The sequence below is a fragment of the Diabrotica undecimpunctata genome, chromosome 7 (assembly GCF_040954645.1).
Source record: "Diabrotica undecimpunctata isolate CICGRU chromosome 7, icDiaUnde3, whole genome shotgun sequence".
NCBI lineage: Eukaryota > Metazoa > Arthropoda > Insecta > Coleoptera > Chrysomelidae > Diabrotica > Diabrotica undecimpunctata.
This window is the reverse complement of record NC_092809.1, coordinates 65,682,211-65,706,397: the sequence shown is the minus strand read 5'-3', so window position 1 is coordinate 65,706,397 and position 24,187 is coordinate 65,682,211. Positions and strand designations below refer to the sequence as shown.

General features: G+C 31.3%; 1 protein-coding gene across 1 annotated transcript; it reads right to left on the bottom strand.

The window, feature by feature from the left end:
• Positions 1-4,302: 4,302 nt before the first annotated feature.
• Positions 4,303-23,981, bottom strand: LOC140446800 (microfibril-associated glycoprotein 4-like). The gene is made up of 6 exons (XM_072539391.1): positions 23,870-23,981; positions 13,541-13,670; positions 10,876-11,085; positions 8,780-9,001; positions 8,464-8,694; positions 4,303-4,573 (listed from the first exon to the last, which is right to left on the bottom strand). The coding sequence occupies exons 1-6, from the start codon at positions 23,951-23,953 to the stop codon at positions 4,404-4,406; spliced, it is 1,047 nt and encodes a 348-aa protein (XP_072395492.1). The 5' UTR covers positions 23,954-23,981; the 3' UTR covers positions 4,303-4,403.
• Between the last annotated feature and the right edge of the window lie 206 nt (positions 23,982-24,187).

Here is a 24,187-nt window from a genome sequence, read left to right as displayed (position 1 = left end):
AAATATTTCCTTTTGCAGAGGCGGAGGCTTACTATAAGGTAAGTAATATTATATTTTTCTAGGATGGCATTTTTTAAGATGCATCAACTTCTGTGTTATCAATAAATAATGACAATTATGTTAATCATAGCTCCGAATTAAAAAATAAAGATTTGCACGTACAATCCCAAAGAATAGTTTTAAATATGTATGAGTGTTTGAAAAAAGAAAATATTGGGATGGCTGATAATGCAATTGTTCTAATTGTATCTAATGCATTGCTATTGTCTGCCAAAAATATAACAAAGTCTTCTGCCGATTATCACGAAGATATGACAGCCGATTTATTTGAAAAGTGGTTTGTTGAACAACTCTTGCTCAATATTCCGCCGAATTCAGTGATTGTTATGGATAATGCGTCGTATCATTCCCGCATATTAAATAAAATACCTAATAATAACACGAAAAAGGACGAAATTTTAAAATTTATGCAACTTAAAAACATCACTGTTCCTAAAAAGATTCCAGTAAAGAAAGAATTAATTAGAATAATCAAAAGTCGGAATTTTAAAAACGAATATGTTATTGACACCATTTGCAGCAGGCACAGCCATACTCTTTTGCGATTACCCTCATACTATTGCATTTTTAATCCAATTGAAATGGTTTGGGGTACCGTAAAAAAACGATTGCGAAAATATAATCAGTCACCAACATTAAGCGCAGTGGCCATTGAGAATATTCGAGAAATAATTAGTGGCATTATTAGCGATATGTGGAAAAATTGCGAAGCTCATGTTGTAAAAATAGAAAACGAATATCCTGTTTTACCGGCAATAGCACCAATAGTTATCCAACCTGGGAACGATTCGACTTCAGAAGACTCTGACGATTCTTTTCAGTCCTTCTAATTAATTTCTTTACAGCTATCGCGATGCATCTTGAACACTAGTATTCATTATTATACAGTGTGTCGCATTTAAGATGAAGACACTTCTATATATCAGCTACTAAAATACATACAGATTTGACATTTTGCACAGTCATACATGTTGATAGTGCACATTTTTTTAAGATAGTCATCTGAAATTTAAATATAAACGCGGCTTACTGCGAATCCACAAACAGGGTAAATTTTCGATATTTTGCTTCGCGTTAGAGAAATCGGAAAAACTTATTTGGAAAAGTTGTTCCACTTATTGTAACCGCACATACCAAATTTCATGACAAAATTCACAATTTTAGTTTTTCAGTATTATTTGTAATCTCGATCCTAAATATCTACAATTGGCTGTCTAAAGATGCATCTCGGGACAGCCAACTGTCTGTTTTAGAATCCCGACTACAATTGAAGAGCTTATTTCCAAAGTGTCTTAAATCCATATAATGAAATCCATGAAATTACAGATTTTCATACAAATTTAACATACAAATTATACAATTTTACAATTTTCATATGCACTTTTAAATGGTAAATAAGAAGTTGTTTTGGTACATATAACTTTATTCTAGACTTGAAGAAATCTATAAAGTTTAAAAAAAGAAAATTAAAAAAATCGAAATTTTGGATTTAGACACTTTGGAAATAAGCTCTTCAATTAATGAAAAAATAAAAGTGCGAATTTTGACATAAAACTTTGTTATGTGGGGTTTTAATAATATTTGGAACATCTTTTCCAAATAACTTTTTCAGATATCTCTAACTCGAAGCAAAATATTGAAGATTCCCCCTGTTAGTGCATTAACAGTAGGCCGTGTTTAAAAATTAAATTTCAGTTGACTATCTTAATTGCTGGATAGACAATCTTTTAAAATTTTCTGACAGAATGAGCCATTATTTACAGATAATTGTAAAAAAATATTATGGTTTATGTAAAAACTAAATAATAAGTCCAATATTCTTATAAATCACTAAAATTAACAAGCTTTAATTTGAAAGAATTAATTTGTTATTTATTCGATGTTGTGAGCCCGCTCCCATTTGAAAAAAAAAACTGATTCTGTCCTTTGAAGAGTCCTATTCAAAAATGCCCCGTTTAAACAAATCGAAGGTTGAAGGGTGCGGGACATTTTTGCCGGAAACAATTCAAATTCAAAAGATCACCTTTTTCTGCTACGGAAAATATTGCTCCGATTTCTCACCAAAATCAATGTTGAGACTTTAGTTTAGATACTCTTGAATCTCAAAAATACTCATTTACATATTTTTCAAGCCTCGAAAATGCATATTAGGTATCGCATTTTTCGGATTTCAAATCGCTTATATCTCCAAAACTATAAACTTTTGAGAAAAGTGACATAGATCTTATTTAGAGTCACCCAAAAACCTAAAAAATATTTTTTGGAGCACAAAAGGTGATATTTTGAATTTGTTTAAAAAATTGTTTAAACAATTTCTGCCCAAAAATTGAGAAATTTTCCTGAATATAATTATGTAAAAATTAATGGTTTTAAGTTAAAACCGGTAGGTTTTTCTCATTCGTACCACCTATATTTATTTATACCACCTTTATATATATAACACTTTTTTTGTAATTTAAATTTTATTTTTAAGTTTCTTTTTATTAAAAATGTTTGCTTTTAATACAATTTTTAATTTGTTTAATAAACTTTTTCAATGACTTTTTGTTCTTATTTCGATGCCACCTTTCAAAACTAGCCAGGTTACCAAAAATTTTACAAAATGAGTATGTCTGTGGAAACTTTATCTTTAAAACTAAATTCTAAATTTTTCTTTTCTAAAACTAAATTCTAAATTCTAAATTTTTCATCCCTACATTTGATTACCAAATTGCAATTACGTCATTGTTGCCTCAGTTATTTTGTGGCAACAATGACGTAATTGCAATTGGGGATTAAATTTAGGGATGAAAAATTAAGAATTAATTTTGAATGTGTAGCAGAGTTAAAGTATATAGGTGTAGCTAAGTATAAGTGCAATACTAATCCAGTAACTTCATTATACTTCATTGCATGAGGTAGTAAGTAAAATAATTTTATATTTTTGGCTCTCCTGAAAAGTTACACCTTTGTAGTTGCGTCATTGTTCCACCGGGGCAGCGATATTACCATATTGAAAGAACCGAACAGTAAATACCTAGGCCATATTTCATTAATTACTGGTGACACCAAAACGATTTGCAACTCTATTCAGACATTCCATTCCTACTATTGGTATTACTACAATGGATCATATGCCAACTATTATGCTAATGCACTGACATTGTGTCACGTTTTTCAATATCTAGATGGCACTACAAGTGCACCAAAAGGTATTACAGGTTCCATTGGTAAGGAATTTACTAATTGTGAAGTATTACCAGGTGTTTCATTTAATGCGATTAAACGTGCGTTACCCGACATTATCTAATCGGGTAACAGAATATTGAAGGTCGGAGAGACATTAGATGCTAATGATTATATTGATATGATAGATTGGAAAACCAAGACACAACCTCCATTTACGAAAAATATTAGTACTGAAATAATATCTCAGGACATCATAGAATAATAACCACAGCTTGTGGAAAATTAAATCTAGAGAAATATTATAAAAATAACGCGTCTCACACAATCCACTGAAAAGTGTAACAAATTAGTTACAAAAGCAATTGCTGCCGTCTGTGGGCCACAGAGGAGAGGCAGATTTATTAAGAATAAGCTCAAATCATGTCTTTTGATGCCTAAATTTTATATCAAGAAAGACTATCGTTGACAGTGATTTCTAATGTTATTCTTCAATTTATAAGCATACATTTTAATTTTATATTAACTATTTTTTTCTTTTTTCTTCATATTATTGTATAGTCCCATATATCAATCGATAATTAAAAACAGTCTCGTTAAGTCTATCGAATTTTTTTCTTGAAAAGTTGAAACTGACAAAATTATCAAAATTTCAAAAGTACTGGGGCAGTTATTAAAATGAAATTAACAAAAATTATCTCAAAGAATTTTAGAAGAATATCTTAGCAAAGCAGCTATCCTGTACCCCACGTAGATGATGATGAAAAAAAATTTTTTTTTTTAGAAAATTCCAAAATTTTAATTATAATGGGGCACTTTTTGAGATTGAAAATACGAACAGATGTCGTCTAAGTTTTTCATTCGAAAATGGAAGGAACACCAACTCAGCACCCCGTGAAAAGGAAATTCGAAAAATAGATTTGAGCTCCTCTCTAATGTAATGGCCTGTCACTAATTCTTTAATTTCAAGAAATATATTAGTAGTATTAGTTTTTTAAGAGTCGTATATATTTGCTTATAATAAGTTTAACACAATTTTAACAAAATAATTTTATTAGATTTAATTTATAAGTATATATATATATATATATTTATACTAATATTAAGTAAAGGTAAAGTAATAGTAAAAGTAAAAGTTATTTTATTAACTAATACAAATTGTACGAGTATGCGCTTTGTTATTCTCCAATTGGTCGCACCATAATTCTGGATCCTGCGAAGTTGTATTCAGGTATTTTATAGCCAGACCAATTAATTCCGTGACCTTTATAAGCAGCAGGCAGAACCAGGTTCATAAATTTTCCATTGAGATTACTTAAATGACAGCTTACGTACCACCATGCTCCCTCTAGAAAAATAACAATTTTAGTTGAATAATAATATTCGTAAGAGAAGAATACAATTCAGGAACAAATCATTAAAGAGTGTAAAAAAGATAAAAAGGAAAACCTTTTTATCTTTTGAATGCCGAAGTATATTGGTAAAAATTTAACACTGGTAGGTGTCCCTACACTACACGCTAAGTCTAACAAAGCCAATTTATGGGACAAATCGTAACTTTACAACAGATACTTGGTTGACTTCAATGCAAACGTCAAAAAAGCTGTATGATGATCATTCCGTTACATTAGTTAGAGCCATGAAGAAAAATATAGCTAAACTCCCAATCACTTTCATCGAAAAAAGTAACAGAAACAAAAATTCAGCTATGTTGGCTTATAGTAAAAAATTAACACTGCATTCATATTGCTCTTCAAATGCTAAGAAATAAATTATATTTTTATTTTCTCCACCATGAATACTGAAGGAGACAAACTAAATTCTACATAACTTGCCGAAATAATAGACCAGCTCGCGCATAGATACACCACTACAAGAAAATCAAGACGTTGGTCTCTTATTAATTATTACCGTCAATTATTACCGAACAGAAGGTCATTCCTATAAAACCTTAGTACAGACCTAGGTACTCCTTTGATGAGAAAATGGCTCGAAATCCAAACTTTGTCAGAAAAAACTCCGAGCTGTTATAAAAAAATTTGCATATTGAGCCTTAAGTACCTAATGTGAACCAAAGGCAATCTTCTTTCGGGAGATGTGCTTTTTGCACACAAGATAGAAAATCGAAAATAATGTGCAAGAAGTGGAAAAAATGCATATTTGTCTGAACCATCAGTTTAAAGTATGGTCAGATTGCATTAACTAAATTTAATAATTAATACATAATATGTTCAATAATGTGATACCATTATAATATACAATAATTTTGTACTTTTTTTAATATATTTGATTTTTTGCAAAGAGGTGTTTTATTGGGATAGATATTTTGGGGTAGACCTGTACCCCGGGTGGTAAAATAAGACATTTTTGCATTTTTCATGGGTATTAATATATATCTGATAGAGTAACTATGCTATAAATTAATACCACTCCTCAAAACATTAACTTTATTCATGTATATGCTCTTACAGGAGAAACACCAGAAAGAAAAATACGTGAATTCTACCAAGAAATCAAACAGCAAAATGAAGATCGCAAAGAAAAATGCTGTAAACATTATTATGGGAGATTTTAATGCCAAAGTACGTGAAGGGCGAACCAAAGACGTAGTGGAAAACTTTGGTTTGGTCCAAAGAAATAATAGAGGAGAAATACTGGTCCAATTTTGCCAAGAAGAAAATCTAATGATCGCAAACACCTGGTTTAATCTACCAAAAAGAAGATTATAATCATAGAAAGCACCTGGAGATAATCAAAACTACATAATAAGAAACCATGTTGATTATATATTAATTGACAAGCGTAATAGAAATGGAATCAGGGCATTTAAAACATATCCCGGGACGGACGTCGGTACCGACCAGAATTCTGTTATCGGTAAAATCTTAATTAAACTAAAGAAAATCAAACGTATAGAGAAGATAAAACCTAGCCTCGAAAAACTTAATGATCCAGCAGTACAAGCAGAGATAGAGAAAATACTCAATTAATACACTCAAAGAAAAATTCAGTGAAGCACCCGCAGTAGCAGAAGAGTCAGTAAAAAGTATTTGGTACACCTTCAAAACAACCATCACAACTATACAAACACAACAACAACAAGACAAAGAATACATGGATGACAAAAGAAATCCTAGAACTGATGGACGCAAGAAGATCTTACAAAACCTGCAATGAAGTAAAATATAAAGATACCCAGAGAATCATCCGAAACAAAATCAGGAAAGCCAAAGAAGAACAGATGAACAGCCGATGTTAGGAACTGAAAGAATTACTAAAAACATGACTACTTCAATGCATACAAGAAGATTAAAGAAGTCACAAATAGACTACAACAACTCTAGAAGTTGATAACAACCAAATAGTATCTAGCCCAGAAAATGTAGGAAATATATGGGAAAAATACATCGAAGATCTGTTTGATGACGAGAGAACAAAACCACAAATGAATATAGTACAAGACACAATACCTGCTATATTAACATCGGAAGTTACAAAAACAATCAATACGGCAAAACCACGAAAGGCCTTAGATCCAGATAAGATATATGTAAAGATGATAAAACTTATCAATGAAGAAAATCTTCAGTCCTTAACACTACTATTTAACAAAATATATACCACTGCATTGTCCCAGAAGACTGGCCTAGATCGACATTTATATTATCGACTTATACCCAAGGAAAATAAAGCAAATAGATGCTCACAGTTCAGATTAATTAGCCTGATGAGCCATTTTCTGAAAATTTTACTCAAAATTGTACATCAACGTATATACAGAGAAAGCGAAAGAAATCTGAGCGGCAATCAATTTGGATTTCGTATAGGGCTTGGTACGAGAGAGGCATTATTTGGCCTCCAGATATTACTACAAAATGCCTAGATCAACGAAAAGAAGTGTTTCTCTGTTTTATTAACTACGAAATAGCGTTTGATCGAGTAAAATACACAGACTTTATAGAGTCCCTAACACAATATGGTATAAATCATAACATGGTGGCCCTTATTAAAAACCTATATTGGGATAAAATGGCGTCGATTAAAATAGACAATCGTATGACAACAGAAATATTAATAAAAAGGGGAGTTCCCGGGCTGTGCATTTTCTCCATTATTGTTTAATATTTATATATTTTGAAAATATCTTCCAAAATGCCCTCGAAAATATTGAAGAATGAATAAAAATCAACGGAGAATATGTAAACAACTTAAGATACGCAGACGACACTGTCATTATTGCGGACACTGCTGAGAGTTTGAATTTGAACGACATTTGAATGCCATAACCAGAGAGAGAGATAGCTTGGGGCTGAATATAAACACAAATAAAACAAACAAGTAATGGCCGTTACATGTGCACCAAATGCCAACATTAATATTCGTATCAACAACAAACAGAAAGAACCCATACAAAAATTCCAGCATTTCGGTTGCTGGATAACAAACGATCTTAACTACGAAGTTGAAATACGTGCTCGTATAGAGTATGCTAGGTCCGCTTATTAAAGAATGAGAAAATACCTAATAAACTCTACCTTATCGTTGGATATCCGATACCAATTTGTAAAAAAGTTTATTTTTTCCATATTGCTATACAGAGTGGAAACATGGACACTCGGAATCTCAAGTATGAGATGTGTACAAGCTTTTGAGATGTGGTTTTTTTGAAGGATGCTAAAGATCTCTTAGACAGAGCACGTTACCAACAACGAGGTGCTGAAAACAATGGGGAACTGAGAGAGAACTCCTATATATTGTAAAAACCAGAAAAACGAGTTATCTAGAACATATTTACAGAGGAAAAACATACAAACTCCTACGACTCATAATGGAAGGGAAAATGGAAGGAAGAAGAGGTCCAGGAAGAAGTTCGATACTAAGAACAGCTCAAGATAGAAAGCAATTTGCTGTAGTTATTGCCAATCTTTAGTAATGGAGAGGGCATCTTAAGAAGAAGAAGTAAGAAAGGGTTAAATATATAGGCATCACGCTATATAGCTACCCCTAGCAAAATTATAAGTGGAGGAGTAAATATTATTATAAATAACTTCATACATACAGCTCGACAAAAAAGGAATTTGCCTTGATGAACACCAAGCTTAAAAGATTTAAATCATAAGGCAAGAAAAAGTAATTTTTCTTACTGACAAGGGATTTCGCTCTAAAATTTTTGTAGAAAATTTTTTAGTAATAATTATAGTTAAGTAATTCTTTATGGATCTAATTGTGGATACTTACCATACATTTTTGCACAGTTATCAGAGTGCTTATCATTGTCCACATCTAGAGTGGTAAACTTTGCTAATAAATGATGAGTCAATGCATCCCCTGCGTTCCCGGAATATCCTGATAATCTATTGAGAAAATAGCTGTCTTTTTCTGATCCTATTGAAAATAATGCGTATTGGGCGTAAACATTTTTTTTATCTTGTTCTGTTAGTTCTATCAGCAGTTCATTGGATTCAAATGCTATAATGCATGAAAAATATAATTAATAGAGTGCAAATATGCAATACTAATTATAATTAAACAAGTAATAAATATAGACGGTTACCTGTCATGTGATATATATTTTCAAGCCCAATCCAGAATTCTCTGTTTAGATTACCAAAACCATGCTTGTAGTCTCTCCACGGTAGGTAGAAATCTTCCGAACCATCGAATCTTTTTTGAAGATGGGTCCATCCTCCTCCCTTTGTTTCCATATCACAGAGGACTGCAAATGGTTTACTGCTAGTTCTAGGCTTAATTTCATATACTCCAGATATATTTATTCCTAAAATAATAAATAATCCGAAATAAAAAATATAAATAAAGTTAAATGAGTTATTATTCGTCCAAAGAATAATCTTTATTAAATCATTAACACATTGGCTGCCACAAGGATCACCGTAGAACCTAACTAACAGGTTACAATTTTTGTGCCATTAGGATCACCGGTGTTACTTGTGCCGTATTTAACTTTTGGAATTGTTATAACGGTCAGCACTGTGGTGACCCTCAAGTAGTTTTACTGTGGCACACTAGGAACCCATAACTTGCTAATGTTCTTTTGTTAGGCGCGATGATGTCGTAAACAGCTTGTAACGGCAGTTGAGAATAAGGCGTTGTAGAAACGATTAGTAGCATTCATAATCAAATTTTTCTAGGAAATTATCAGTTTTTTGGCGAATTTCAAATTATATGAAGTAAGTATTATGTAGCTTATTCGTTTTAAAATCTTGTTCATTCTATTTCAGAAGCCAACGAGTGAACATCAGGCTTCTACTAATAGTACTTTTAATAAAAACTTGTTGTCTCAATAAATAGCCGGAAAATAAACGACTTACGTAAGAGTTAATTGAACTGAACTGATACGACTGGTTGAAAACGAAAGTCAAATATATAGTCTGCAGTTAAACATATCAAAGGGAAAGATCATGATAGTGGATAGACTACAGAACAGCCATCCACACATAACCACGATTGATCGGTTTAAGGTTGTTAGCTCACACTTATAACTGGGATCATGGATCAGCAATATGGGGTTACTACAGAAAATAACAAAACAGAAATGTGATCTAGCAAAAGTCGTCCTAGGAAAGATTGCCAAAATATGGAAGGGCACTAGGGTTAGGTTACTTTATTAGATAAGGTTTAAACATGACTATTAAGGATTCTTTATCTTCATTCTCTTCAGGGTTTTTGTTGAATTTTGTTTGTCGTACAAAAGCAATGCCCAAAAGTACCACTGGGTAGTCGTATCGGCGTGTGCGTGTGGAGGCACGGCGTGAAGCATAAGTGGAGGCCTTTGAGATGTAGTCGAATTAGAGGATAGAGATTCTGGCTTGATTTTAGATGATATTTCCTGAATTGTCTTTTTGTGATTTGATGGTGACAGCAAGTACGTTTTATATGAATAGACGAAATATGAAGTTTTATTCTTTGGTGGTGTGGTACTTTGTCATAAAAATAACAAGAACTTTTTAAGGCTCCTTGCGTTTTATAATATATGGCCCTTTTATGACTTTTGGGTTAAGTTTCTGTCGAGAGAGTTTATTCTTTCGATAACTGTAAAGACATCGGAAATGCTATGAGTTTTGCCGGAAGGGAATCGCCAGGTTTTCTACTTTGCCCTATACAAAATTTTGCTCCCGGATCTTAAGAGTTTTAATTCCTGAGAGCTGTTTAGGAGGCAATAGATGTTAGATTTGTACTCTATAGGTAAAATATAGGTTTTATTAATGTAAAAGAGAGCCTTTGTCAGGACAGCATGTGTGAGCATTGAATTTTGGGACCTCTAGCTAGTGTAGTAAAAGGGTTGAAATTTGATCAGATATTTTCACTCTTACAGTTTTGTTATTTAAGTAGGAATGCATAATTTTTACAAATTGTAAGAGTAGACTGATTTCAATTAACTTCCCAACAACTCCGTCATGCTAGACCTAATCGATTGCCTTATATTTCAGAATGCTGAGTAATATTAATTATAGGAACTGACTCATTTATATTGACAATTCAAACATACATAATACATTTTAAAGTAAATGACTTTAAAAAGATATTGCCATTATTTTTGAGTAAGTTAGGTAGTTCATTTTAGTTCTACGTGTACCTGGGAATACGACTAACCAACGAACAATTAATCATTATTTATAAATTATGACTTACCGCTTTCCTTAATTTCTCTACAACTTCTTGGAAAAGTTGAATTAGATGGAGGTTTAGAATTCATATAACATAAAGGTATTTTGCTTCTACCAACTAAATTTTTACATCCTTCCAAAACATCGATTCCCAATTTCTCATCGTTTTCATTGATATTTTTCTCGACTGCAAAAGATAATTTCATAGGTATTTGGAAGGACTCATCTGATTTACCTAAAATATTACAAACATTATTACAAAAAAAAGCAGATAAACACAAAAGAAAATATTTTTGAGAACATTTGTTGATATATTATTTACTTATATTTAGTTTAATAAATAAGTATAAGTCTTCTGCTCTAGGTAAGGTTATTCATAACTGACTGCTTTGCCAGACGCTCACCCCTAACCTATTTCCCATCTGGTTGTACTACTATCACTTGCGAAAAATCAAATAGCAGACCCTCTGGCTTTCACAGTCACATCTCCAGTCTCGACACGATATCTTTAATAATATACGTATATTTATATTCTACACTCCCAATATAACCAAGAAAAGCTTATCCATCATTTATCCTTCTTCTGACTATCCCTACATCGCTAGGAGATAACCTGCACTTTAGAGATTTCAATCAGTAATCATGTTTGAGTTAGTAAAATATATTAGAGTAAGTAATTCAGTTAAAAAGATGTTAACTTTTTTAGAAAGGTTTGTAGATCCTATAAAAACATCAGACCCAAATAGAAAACCGTCATTAAATGATGATACAATTTTAATTAATGAAATACATTCAATAGATAAAGAATTTGAAAACATCCAATTAGAAATAGAGGTAAATTGTCCTAAAGAACAACTAGAGGAACATTGTAAGAAGAGAGAACAATTTAAAACGAAACATTACCAAATTATATTTTACCTAAGACTAAACTTCAAATATTTAAAGGTAATTATGTCAATTGGCTTGAGTTTAAAAGTAATTACCTTTCAACAATACATGAGAATGCATCTTTAACAGATTCTCAAAAATTTTATTTTTTGAGTGCATCTCTAAAAGATTATACAAAATGTTAATTTTTGGTAAATAACCAACAAGAAGCTTGAAATACGTTACTAGACAAGACAGACAAAAATATTTTTTTTCTAGATAGTCATTTAAATTCAATTCTTAACATAGAACATTGTTCGAAAGAATCTGCAATAAGTTTCCGTAGACTATTGGACAATGTATCAAAAAATTTTGTATCTTTACAAAACATAGGTAGGTACCTACTAGTTGTGGTATTTTTGAAATTATACATTTAGTTTCATCCAAATTAGACCAAAATACCTTTCGAGGGTGGAAAGAGAAAAAATTTATCGGTGAACTTTCTAACATAGAAGAATTCTTAGAATTTCTTCAATCGAAAGCAGACATAGTAGAAACCATACACAAAACTACAAATGTAAACATTAATTGTAGTTCTAATAAGAGAAATAAGAAAAGAAAACAAAAAATCATTCCCATTTTAATTTAGAGAAATTTCCAGTCATAACTCAAACAATAATTACAGAAAATGTAACTTTTGTAAAAAGAATACCCATACATTATACAATTGCTCTGATTTCTTAAAACTAAACATAAATCACAGAAAATAATTAATTTCACAACTACAGTTGTGTGAAAACTGTCTGAGGACAGGACATAAGGTTGAATCATGTTATTTAGGGCCTCTAAAAAAAATTCAATGCAAAACACAATTCATTGATTCATGAACAATCCAATAATCCAGTATATACTAATTTATTCATATAACCTCAACATTCCAATACACAAATTCTATTACCCACTGCAGACTTTTACGTGAAAGACACTATAGGCAACCAGAATTACTGTCGAGCTTTATTACACAGTGGTTCGCAAAACAATTTAACCACACAAAGGTTTTTCACAATTGACATACCTTTAATATATTTAAAACTATCTATAATTGGAATTAATCAAAAACCTTTACATCTTTAAAAAAAATGCAATTTGATTATTTTTTTCACAAGTTGATATTTAATTATGAAACAACAATAATTTTATGTTATGTAATTTTCAAAATATGCAGTGAAATGCTTACAGAAAAACTAATCCACTCATTCTTAATCATCCCTAAAAATATTCAATTATCAGATGTACAATTTTTTGAACCAGAAGAGATACTTATGGGTGCAGATCTTTTTTTGGACCTTTTGACAGAAGGTAAATGTTGGTAACGGGTTACCTATTTTACAAAATACTAAACGAGGCTGGGCTGTTTCAGGAAAAAGTCCTGTATCAACTTCATTATCCATATGTAATTTTGCTAATACTTAATACTTATAATTTATTCAGAAGATGCTAAATTAAAAAGATTTTCGGAACTAGGGGAAGTTCCTATGAATTCTGTCTTGCCAAAAGATAGATCAGACTGTGAAAATCATCAAAGTTATCACAAAAGTTTAAGCTATTAGCAAAAGCGTAACAAATAAATTAAGAACAATTTTGTAAAACACCATTCTGACGGTTTTTATATTTGCTATAATAAAATATTAGATAAAAAATTAATAAATAGAACAAATATTTATATACCGAATATCCGGGACATCCCGAACACGGTTAAATTTTGCTTCCTCCACTGAAGTAACAGAGAATCATTGTCAACGTAGTTAAATTATTTAATATACCTGATTCGTAGTTCTCACTTTGTTGATGAAATATGCGACTTAGATCATTTTTCCAGGAATCGGTTTTACTTTCTAACTTTACATCCACTAATTTTGTTAGTTTAAAGTTCATCTGGTCATTGTCAGTTACCTAATTAAAAAAAATAAGACAAAATATAAATATGTGAGTCAAAAAAAGAGAATAAATTACCACATAAAATATAGATTTATACTAATATACAGTGATATTCACAACCTATGAACTGTCTACATTTACAACTGTGCCATTGGAGTATTAAAAATGATTTATCAATATTTTATCTACTTTTATGCCACCTTCTCTGCCTTCTCCTGCATTTTGAAATACTATCTTGAAGGATATATTTAAAAGAATGGGCTCAATTTATACACTATCTTTCATGACTCCATGCTTAATTGATGCTGCTTTTGTTTGGCTACTTTCGAGCTGTACTATTGCTATTTGCTCTTCGTAGAAGTATTAAATTTTCTTTTCCAGCATATTTAACATGGTACTATGTTTTAGTATAATGTAAGATAGTCACATGCTTTAGTGTACTCACAGATAAACTTCTGTTCGTTGTTTTCTGCATTTCTGTTAATACACTGATAGTTCAATAACAGAAGTTATTCCTTATGTCCCTCTAGTTCAAAATCCTTCTCGAAAACCCATCGATAGTTTAGTTATCTTTGACTCGAATTTTGTTGAAAGACCTGTTTTTTAAAACTCGGCATAAAATTTTACGGTTTTTTACTTAGAATGAAAATAAATGTTAATTTTAGCCAATTTGGAGGACTATATTCACTATTTTTTTTATCGATTTAGTTTTTTTCTAATGTGAATGGAAAACCCATAAAAACTTTTAACTCCTTTGACTCCATCGTATTGTCGAATGTTGATGTCGGCCGCCTTTCTTGAGTCAATGGCGGACGACCAAGACTGTATTTAATAAGTAGGTAGGCGTAATCAAAATCGTTGCCGGTTAGAAATTTTTATGGAAATTAAATTTAATTTAGATTACACTACATTAAAACATTTTTTCCGCAACTAATTAAGATATTTGTTTTACTTGACTTAAATATATCGTATTGTCCGAGTATTAAATTCTGTTTAATTCAATTCCCAGCTAAAAATAATGACCAGTCGATCCCACCGACCACAGCAAGTACTGAAAAAAAAATTTTGCTGAATATATTTCCAATAATAGCTACCCGGAAAACGACTCTGCAATCTCTATTACGAAGGTAAATCTTTGGAATTTCTATTCTCTTCAATTTTTAAAAATTATGGATGTTTACTGAAATTATTATTATTTTCGTTATAAAAAAACGGCTGTTCATTTATTTTCATAAAGTGATGATTCAGTGAAGGACCCTAACTATGAACCTTATGTTATTTTACCTAAAGATGCGAATTTGTTACCAAGTACATCATCTTATGCTTGCTTAACCAGCAATTTGTCACCATTGGCGAGCTCGGTAAAAAGAGGAAAAAATCGTGAAAGAAAAAAAGAGAACTGAAAAAAGTGTTACAGAAATTAAAATAATTGGCAAAGAGTATAAAGAGTATCAATCTCACACATCCCAAAAAAAGGATGGTAAAGGCGAAAAAAATAAAGTCGCCCTGTAAAGAAAAATGTAAGTTACAATGTACTGTTACAGTTAGTTACAATGTTCACCCAAGAAGAAAGGGAAGCTATTTTTAACAGCTATTGGGGTTTGGATAGTAATGAGAATCAATGGAATTTCATTTCCAAGAGTATGGAAGCAACTTGTCCGAAATATAGGCATATTCGAGAAGGAGGCGTTCGACCTCGACGGCATAATAACAATTCTTTTCATTTCCATTTGCCTGACAAAAAAATTAGAGTATGTAAGAGCTTCTTTAAAGCAACTTTGGATATAACAGATCGACCGATTCGCACAGTTATGGAAAAACAGAATAAAGTTGCCAACACTCTACTAGAAAAAGACTATCGTGGGAAGCACGGTAAACATCCCAAAATAGATAATGTTAAGACTGATATTAGGGATCAACTCGATCTAAAAATCGAAAGCCATTACACCAAAGCTAACACCTCGAAACATTTAATTGACGGCAGTAAATCAATAGCAGAGATTCACAAGGATTATATTGCTAAGTGCAAAGAGGAAAATGTACCTTTTGGCAATTACATTCTTTGTTACAGAATTTTTACAGAGGAGTACAGTATTTCCTTCTTCCAGCCAACGTAGGATCTTTGCGATACTTGTACAATTTATAATATTTCCGAAAATGAAGAAAAAGAAAATCCAAAAGAAAAGTTTACAGAAGTTTACAGAAAATAGAAGATAAGGAAAAAAGTAATAAATTAGTCTGTGTTTACGAGTATAGTGTTTTCGACCTACAGGTGGTTTTTCAGTGCCCTAAGGTGATGGGTCCCTTTTTTACTATAAATTTGAAATTAAATGTTTTTTATTTTACAGTTTACAACTTGCACTCAAATACTGCCGATTGCTTTGTATGGGATGAGTTTACTGGAAATAGAGGTGTTAATGAGTTAGGGACCTGCCTTTTTAACTATTTGCAAGAAAAATCAGTGGGAGAAAATGACATAGAAGTTATTTTATACTCGGACAACAAAAGAACAAATTTATGTTGGCTGTTTACTTATAGTGTTTACAAAAATTCCTAATATCAGATCCTATATACACATAAGTGCTTAAATTAAAGGTCACACTCAAAACGAGGGTGACTCTGCATTTCTCATAGAAAGGCAGGTGAAAGGACAATAAAACAAGTGGTCTCATGTACACAACAGATTCATTCATTGCGGCAATTAAATCGGCAAGAAAAAATGGACAGCCATATCATGTACATGAAATGTCATTTGATGATTTTTTTGACTGGAAGGACGATTGCACACAAATTTTACTGAATGTAACTAAAAATGATGACAACGAGTCAGTAAAATTTTCAGATATCAAAATTTTGAAACTTAAAAATCATCCCTACAGGTTTTATACTACAAACATTCTTATCTTCCATGGCCTTTCATTTAAAAATTAATACCTACTTGCTTCAAAAAAAATTGCAGTAAGATAAACTCCATTCGCTTAGCTCGGACAAATTTTGACAGATTCATTGTCGGAAACCTACAACACAACAATTCCTACTTCTCAGTATTAATAGCTCAAGTATCCTGCTATTACGGACTTCTTTCTTTACAAAAAGAAGAATTATTCTAAATAGTCGAAGTGTATACTAAACCCATCAAATTTTGGGTAGTATATATTTAAAAAATATATATTTAGTTGTTATAATTTAACATAACTATTTATTATATGGTGCAGATAAATAAATATTGATTGTCGGTAATTCGCAAACTTCTATTTTATTTACTATTTAGTTTGTTTACTATTAATATTGTCTATGAGTACGGGTGCTTGGTTGTATAGTAATTTCCAGCCACTTTTAGTCTGTCAAAAAGTAACTAACTTCGCAAAAAAATAATTACTAAATTCACTAGACAGTTCGGACTGGGATTAGCGAACCGAGTTTAGACATAACACCAATATTGACTATTTTTCTTAAAAATAATTTAAGCACTTATCAACAATAATGTCATTTTTCGGAATAATACCAAAATAGATCCAATGTTTTTTAGAAAGAATGACATAAAATGATTTATTTTTTGTTAGACAAAATAATGCGAAACAAATTACGGAAAACATTAGGTCTTGTTGAATTACGATATTCGTATATGCAGGGTGTTTCAAAAAGGTATGTCATATATTAAATCACGCATTCCGGGGACAAAAATAAATTGATTGAATCCAACTTACCTTAGTCCAAAAGTGTACACAAAAAAAGTTACAGCTCTTTGAAGTTACAAAATAAAAATTGTTATTTTGCATTATCTCCCAAACAATTTGACATTTTGTAATAAAAATGGACACAAGAAACAACAAAATCTAAGCTCACAGAAAAAATTTAAGGTGGGTGTGCAGCCCTAATTAAATGTTAAACTAAACCTTTGAGTACGTTCAAATCAAATGAATTTTGTGGCATCATTAGTTTGACACATTATTTTTAAAATTTTTTTGCCTTTTATCACTTTTTTCAAAAAACAGTTTTTATTGAGTTACGGCCCTTTTCATTAACCTTTAAAAAATTTCATGCAACTAAATAAATGGCTTAAATGAATTAACAAGTGTAAAAAATGTCTATAACCTCTATAAATATGATATTACAATTAATGTTCAAAATGACCCCCATTTTTTTCAATACACATTCGGAATCGTTTTAATAAGGAAAACTGAATGCGCTGAAAAATCATATTTTTCTGACGAAATTGATTTGCAGCTTCAATTATTCTATCCCTGAATTGTTGTTCGTCCTCTATTGTTACAAAATACACTTTCTCTTTCATAATCCCCCAAAAGCAAAAGTCCATGGGGTTAAGAGCTGGACTTCTGGGTGGCCAAGAAATAGGTGCGTCACGACCCCTTCTAATCCACCGACCAGGATACTACCTGCAAAGGTATCCCCAGACTTCATTACTGTAATGCGGTGGAGTGCTATCTTGTAGACACCACATATTTGGTCTTATTGCAATATTAACTTCTTTCAAATACTCTTGTACATCGTTTGCCAAGAACTGCAAATAATTATCACCATTTAAATTGTTGGGAAGAAATACTGGCCCTATTAGATTGTTATCCACAATTCCTGCCCAAACATTAACTTTGAAAGTCCTTTGGTGATGAGTCATTTTTTTGGCGTGAGGAATCCAATCCAATCCTTTTAGGATAATCTTCAACCAATAACTCTTGAATCGTTGTTATGTGATAGGGTTTAAGCAGCTGATCCTTTAAACACCTCCAAACCCTTACGCGAGGAACATTTAGTTGAGCAGCTATTACCCTTGTACTTGTTCCAGGGACTTCTTCAATGTTGCAGTTGGAATGTACCCGTTTTCCGTAAACGACGATCAATGGTCAGAAATAATCGTCCATCGGGTGTATTTCGATTAGGGTATTTTACTGCATAACAACTTGCAGCTGCTTCACTATTTCCTTGACATTCACCTACGATATTCCCGATAGTTTATTGAAATCATAATTTAATCTGATCCAACTTACCCAAAGTTAAATGCATATCTACCATTTCCTGAAATGTGTAGGCCATTGTTATATCAAAATTTTTAATATTAATCTTTTTCACACAATAAATGATAGCTTCAAATTATTGACTATTATTGATGGAACTGTTTGTAATTATTGTATCCGTAGAAACTAATTGTAATTTTATGGCCAACTAGGAAAAAACTAGTTTTTGTTGTTTCTTTTGTATGAAAAATCCTTTCAAAACAAGAAAGTAACGTGTCCATTTTTATTACAAAATGTCAAGTAGTTTAGGAGATAATACAAAAAGATAATTTTTATTTTGTAACTTCAAAGGGCTGTAACTTTTTTGTGTATATTTTTGTACTAAGGTAAGTTGGATTCAATAAATTTCTTTTTATCTCCGGAATGCGTGATTTAATTTATGACACACCTCTTTGAAACACCCTGTATACCAACTCGCTAATATGTTATAGAAAGCCGCATAAGCAATGTAAAACTAGGAATGATCTAATAAAATCTTTGTAAGCGTTTCCTCAAATCTTTGCTTTTTTTAATTATGACGTTCTTGTCGCAAATGAACGATATATATTTAAACAATGTGTCCAATTAAGTCGACAGCAGACGGAAAACTTTTTTATTACTAATTTTCCAAAGAAAAGTTATTCTTTATAAAAAGTTGTGCATGGTCTAAAACTAAAGACGAAACCATCGCATAAGAGTAACGTACCTTTATATTTCACAATATCGAAAATTGTTATAATGAAAAGTTGTTTGTAATTAAAAACTATATTTTAATATGCAATTACATTTTTCTAACTAAAAAAAAATTTTTCATAAATTACGGATACCAAATATCATTTTTATTTATTAAAAATATGGTAACTCTTTTATTATTAATTTTACGAAAAAAGGATATTCAATAGAAAAAGCTCTGCATAGTCCTAAGATGCAACCATCAGATATCAAATTTTATCAATGATATACGAGATATGTCAAAAGATATGACTTTCGTTTTATATGTACCTTTATATTTCACGATATCAAAAATTTGTATAATGAACAGTTGTTTGTTATTAAAAAACTGTGCTTAAATATGTAAATATTTCCTTTTCCAAATAATATTATTCAAAGACATATGTACCTAGAAGGTTGGAGGTTTTAGGAATAAAACTCAGCTTTGCCAGCAAATCCTACTCTCACGTCCACGAAGACATACCATGTCGCGTAACCACTGGGTGCATGGCGTACAATGGGGCATAAAAACATATCGGCTAGAGGAATGAACACCAACAGAAAATTCGGTCCTCCAGTGATAGGGGTTAAGTCGTAAGGCCAGTGACCTTACACTTGTGAAAATTCTACAGTGCTATAAAACTCAATGAGCCTTGGGTACCGGACGAAAATTACAGTAGACGAAAACAGCAATGAAAATAGATCATTAATTACGGAATTTGGAATATACAGGAAATCCGGAACTAACAAAACAAAATTATGCAGCAATTCGTAAATCGAAAATTAGATATAGCCATTCTCTCTGATATCAAGAAAAAAGTAAATGGAAGCGAAAAATTAAAAGACTATGTACATTTCTTCTTAGAAGTGGGAAAGGATTAAATATCAATATTTGTACACAAGAAATTCGAAAAATATATTAAATCTTGGGAAGCATACAACGAACGTTCTATTAAAGTGACGATTCTCCTAAGAGGAACAAAAAAAAACAATTCTGGGGATATATGCCGTAAATGATGACCACTCAGTACAAAAAAAGGAAGCTTTTGGAGAAGACTTTAGAAAAATCCTGAACGAAATTCCTAACAGCCATGAGATTATATGCGGAGGAGACCTTAATGCCAGAGTAGGAAAACAAGTACAAAGTAAAGTGGTAGGCATGCATGGAGAAAAAACTGTTAACAACAACGGAGAAAGACTCATAAATATATGTATGTATCATAATTTAGTTTAAGAGTACAGGACGTAAAGGTGAATAGAGGAGCAGAGTGCGGCTCGGACCACTGCCTGATAATAGAAAAAATACATACACCATTCGTAGACAGGAACCACACAGACATCAAAAAAGAACACAGAGAGAAATAGAAAGAACTACGTACACCTTAGACAATCTAGATAACGATAGCACACAGTTACTTTACTCCTGGAGACTAATACAAAAACTACAGGAATCACACAGATCAACGACGGATGAATACGAACATATAAAAAACTGCATGAAAGACGCAGCGCTAGAAGCCTTAGGGCCACAGGTACGGAGAGTAGATAAACCATATTGGTGGGATAAAGAAGTGGAAGAAAAGATAAAAAAAGAAAGAAGGAAGTATATCAAAAGTTATTACAACAAGAAGACGAACAAACAAAACAACAGTATAAAAACTTAAATAAAGAAGTCGAACGAGAAGTGGTTAAAAAGAAAAATAGTGCATGGGAACAAAAATACCAATACCTAGACAACCATAAAGAGGAACAAAGGGCTCTGAAACCTGGGAAACTATAAAAACGATAAGAACAACAACAAAAAACCAAGTCATACAACAGACAAATGAACAAGTGGAAGTAGAAGAAAGAATAGACATATCAATAGAACAAGTAAAAGAAGCAGTTAAAGGAATGGAATTAAGAAAATCTCTAGGCCCAAACGGAATACATACAGAGTTGATTAGGTATAAATAATTAAAACTGTTTGAAATGATCCGAAAATTATTTGAAATTAAATAAATGGAGAAGAAGTTCCAGAAGAATGAAGTCAATCGTATATCTCTCCAATACACAAGAAAGGCACAAATACGGATCCTAAAAACTATAAAGCGATCGCAGTGATTGCTACTATAGGCCGACTATACTCAAAGGTACTACTAAACCTGATAGAAAATGATATTAAAGACAAACAACCCGAAGAACAAGCGGGATTTAGGGCCGGACACTCCACTATAGATAATATTTTCACATTAAAAATTGCAATGAAAAAACGACTGCAGAGAAATAGAGAAACCCATATAGCTTTAATAGATTTGGAAAAAGCATATGACAGTGTCCTGATCTCCCAACTATGGATAGAAATGAGTAACTTAAAAATAAATCCAATTCTTATTACCGCCACTCAAAAATACTACGAACAAAAGGGACCAAGACAAGGCTGCTGTCTATCACCCACCTTATTTAAAATCTATTTGGACAGATCCTTAGTGAAATGTATAAAAAAATGTAGAAACATGGAAATAACGGTAGAAGAAAACAAGCTATATACACTTTTCTTTGCGGATGACCAGGTATTATTTGCCGAAGACAGCTACGATCTTAGGTATATGGTAAGAAAACTGCAAGGAGAATATAAGGTAGCTAGTCTAAACATGAATATGACAAAATATGAATATCTCTCAGTGTGAACAGATGAAATATGTGACCTAGTCTTGAAAGTCGACAAACTCAAAGGCGTGCAGTCCTGCAAATATTTGGGAGTCATTTTCAACAAGAAGGGAAATAGTGCAGATGAAATCAGGAAAAGAATAAACAAAGGCAGAGCAGTGACCCGTCCCTTAAAGTCTCTTCTCTGGCAAAAAACAATTCGACGAGAAACCAAAAAAAAACACATTTATGGTAGTATAGTCCAAAGTATTACACTTTACGGTTCGGAAGTATGGGACGTCACCAAAGCTAATAGAAACAAACTTATGACGACAGAAATGGATTATCTGAGACGAAGTTGCGAAAGATCGAAACTGGAGAGAGTTAGAAACAAACAAATAAGAAACGAAATGAAAATGGAGCCAAATATCAATGATGACAAAGAAAGAAAACAATTAATCTGGTTCGGACATGTTAAAAGAATGCCAGAGTACAGATGGCCTAGAAGAGTACTGGAATGGATTCTTCCTGAAAGAAGAAAGAGACGACGACCACGGATAAGTTGGCGCAACGATATTGATGAAGCAATGGCGGCAAGAGACAAGAGACTTAAAAGAGGCAAGTGCATATGACATAAAAAGTTGAAAATTGGGGGCGTAGAAGCGGCGACAGCCGTAATCAATCCGTTATTATTATTATTATTATATATATATATATATATATATATATATATATATATATATATATATATATATATATATATATATATATATATATATATATATATATATATATATAATAATAACGGATTGATTACGGCTGTCGCCGCTTCTACGCCCCCAATTTTCAACTTTTTATGTCACTTTAAATTTGGAATATATTCAATGGTTACCATGCTATTCAACCATTGTATATATATATATATACATATATATATATATATATATATATATATATATATATATATATATATATATATATATATATATATATATATATATATGTACCTAGGCCAAATTTAACTAAAATAATACAACTTCTTATGTGTTGAAATGACAAAATTGAAATTTTATTGTTAACATTATCCTGGCTAGGTATAAATAATCGTCGGTGTTGGTGATGTATTTCACGGCATACCTGATTATAATTGTTAAAGCTTACAAAAGAGGAAATCTTTAAATATTTTAAAAATGAAGCGAGGTAAGTATACGAAATCATTATATAGATTAAAAGCTAAGTAAATTTTCCAAACGACAGATTAATAAAATAAAGGGCGTTTTACTTAAAATAGGTACGATATTACACATTGAATATTCTAATCTAGAACTAGAACAATTTAATATTTTGAACATCCTGTAAAAATGTTTGCTATAATAAACATTGCTTAAATATGACAAATAGTCTTTTACTTAGGATCAAGAAAAAATTTGTCTCTAATTCTTAGATTCGTAGATATTTTATTTTTTTCCAAAACCTTACATTTTTAGAAAAATCAAAATAAATTAAAATACTCTGTATATAGATACAGAAAAGCCTTATAAAAGTATAGCTTATTTTTTACGGAAAATTCAAAAATGTCGTAAAATATAATGTATTCCATAAGAAAAAATATAACTTTGATATACTCCATTTTTTTGGAACACCCTGCATAATTCAGATTACATTATTAAATAAAAATAAAATTTATTATGAGGATGATGTCCAAAAAAACCTTATTTCAATATTGTTTTTAAAGATCTCATTCCGACACAGCCCTAATAAAATGTAAAAGCAATTTTTTTTATTTAGAATCCTAATAATAATTGTTTTATTAAATTTTTACAAAGCAAAAAAATAAAACCCAGACTAAAAAAAGAAGCTTACCCTACTTCCATAAATACACCTTTCTCCGATTGTTACACAAAACACCAAAAAAAGTGGTAGAGAGATCATTTTGATTTTAAACATTTTAATCAAATTGATGAACTATTTATAAGATGTTACAGGAAAAAGTTTATCAACCTCCTACCAGTATATCATTTTATTAACACCCACTAGAAAAATATTAGGTTTTTTTTATCTTTTTACATTAATGTTTTTTATTTTTTGTTAGCTGGATAAAATTGTTATCTTATATCCCGGACGTTAATGTTAATATAATATAAAACTAATAGTGATATACGTTTATAATTTTATGTTTGT

Excerpts from the sequence above, each read along its gene's own strand:
- LOC140446800 (XM_072539391.1), bottom strand. The coding sequence starts at position 23,953 with ATGTTTAAAATCAAAATGATCTCTCTACCACTTTTTTTGGTGTTTTGT. Across the intron at positions 13,671-23,869 it reads GGTGTATTTATGGAAGTAGG|GTAACTGACAATGACCAGAT; the intron begins GTAAGCTTCTTT and ends TTTTTTAATTAG. Across the intron at positions 9,002-10,875 it reads TAGAGAAATTAAGGAAAGCG|GAATAAATATATCTGGAGTA; the intron begins GTAAGTCATAAT and ends TTATTATTTTAG.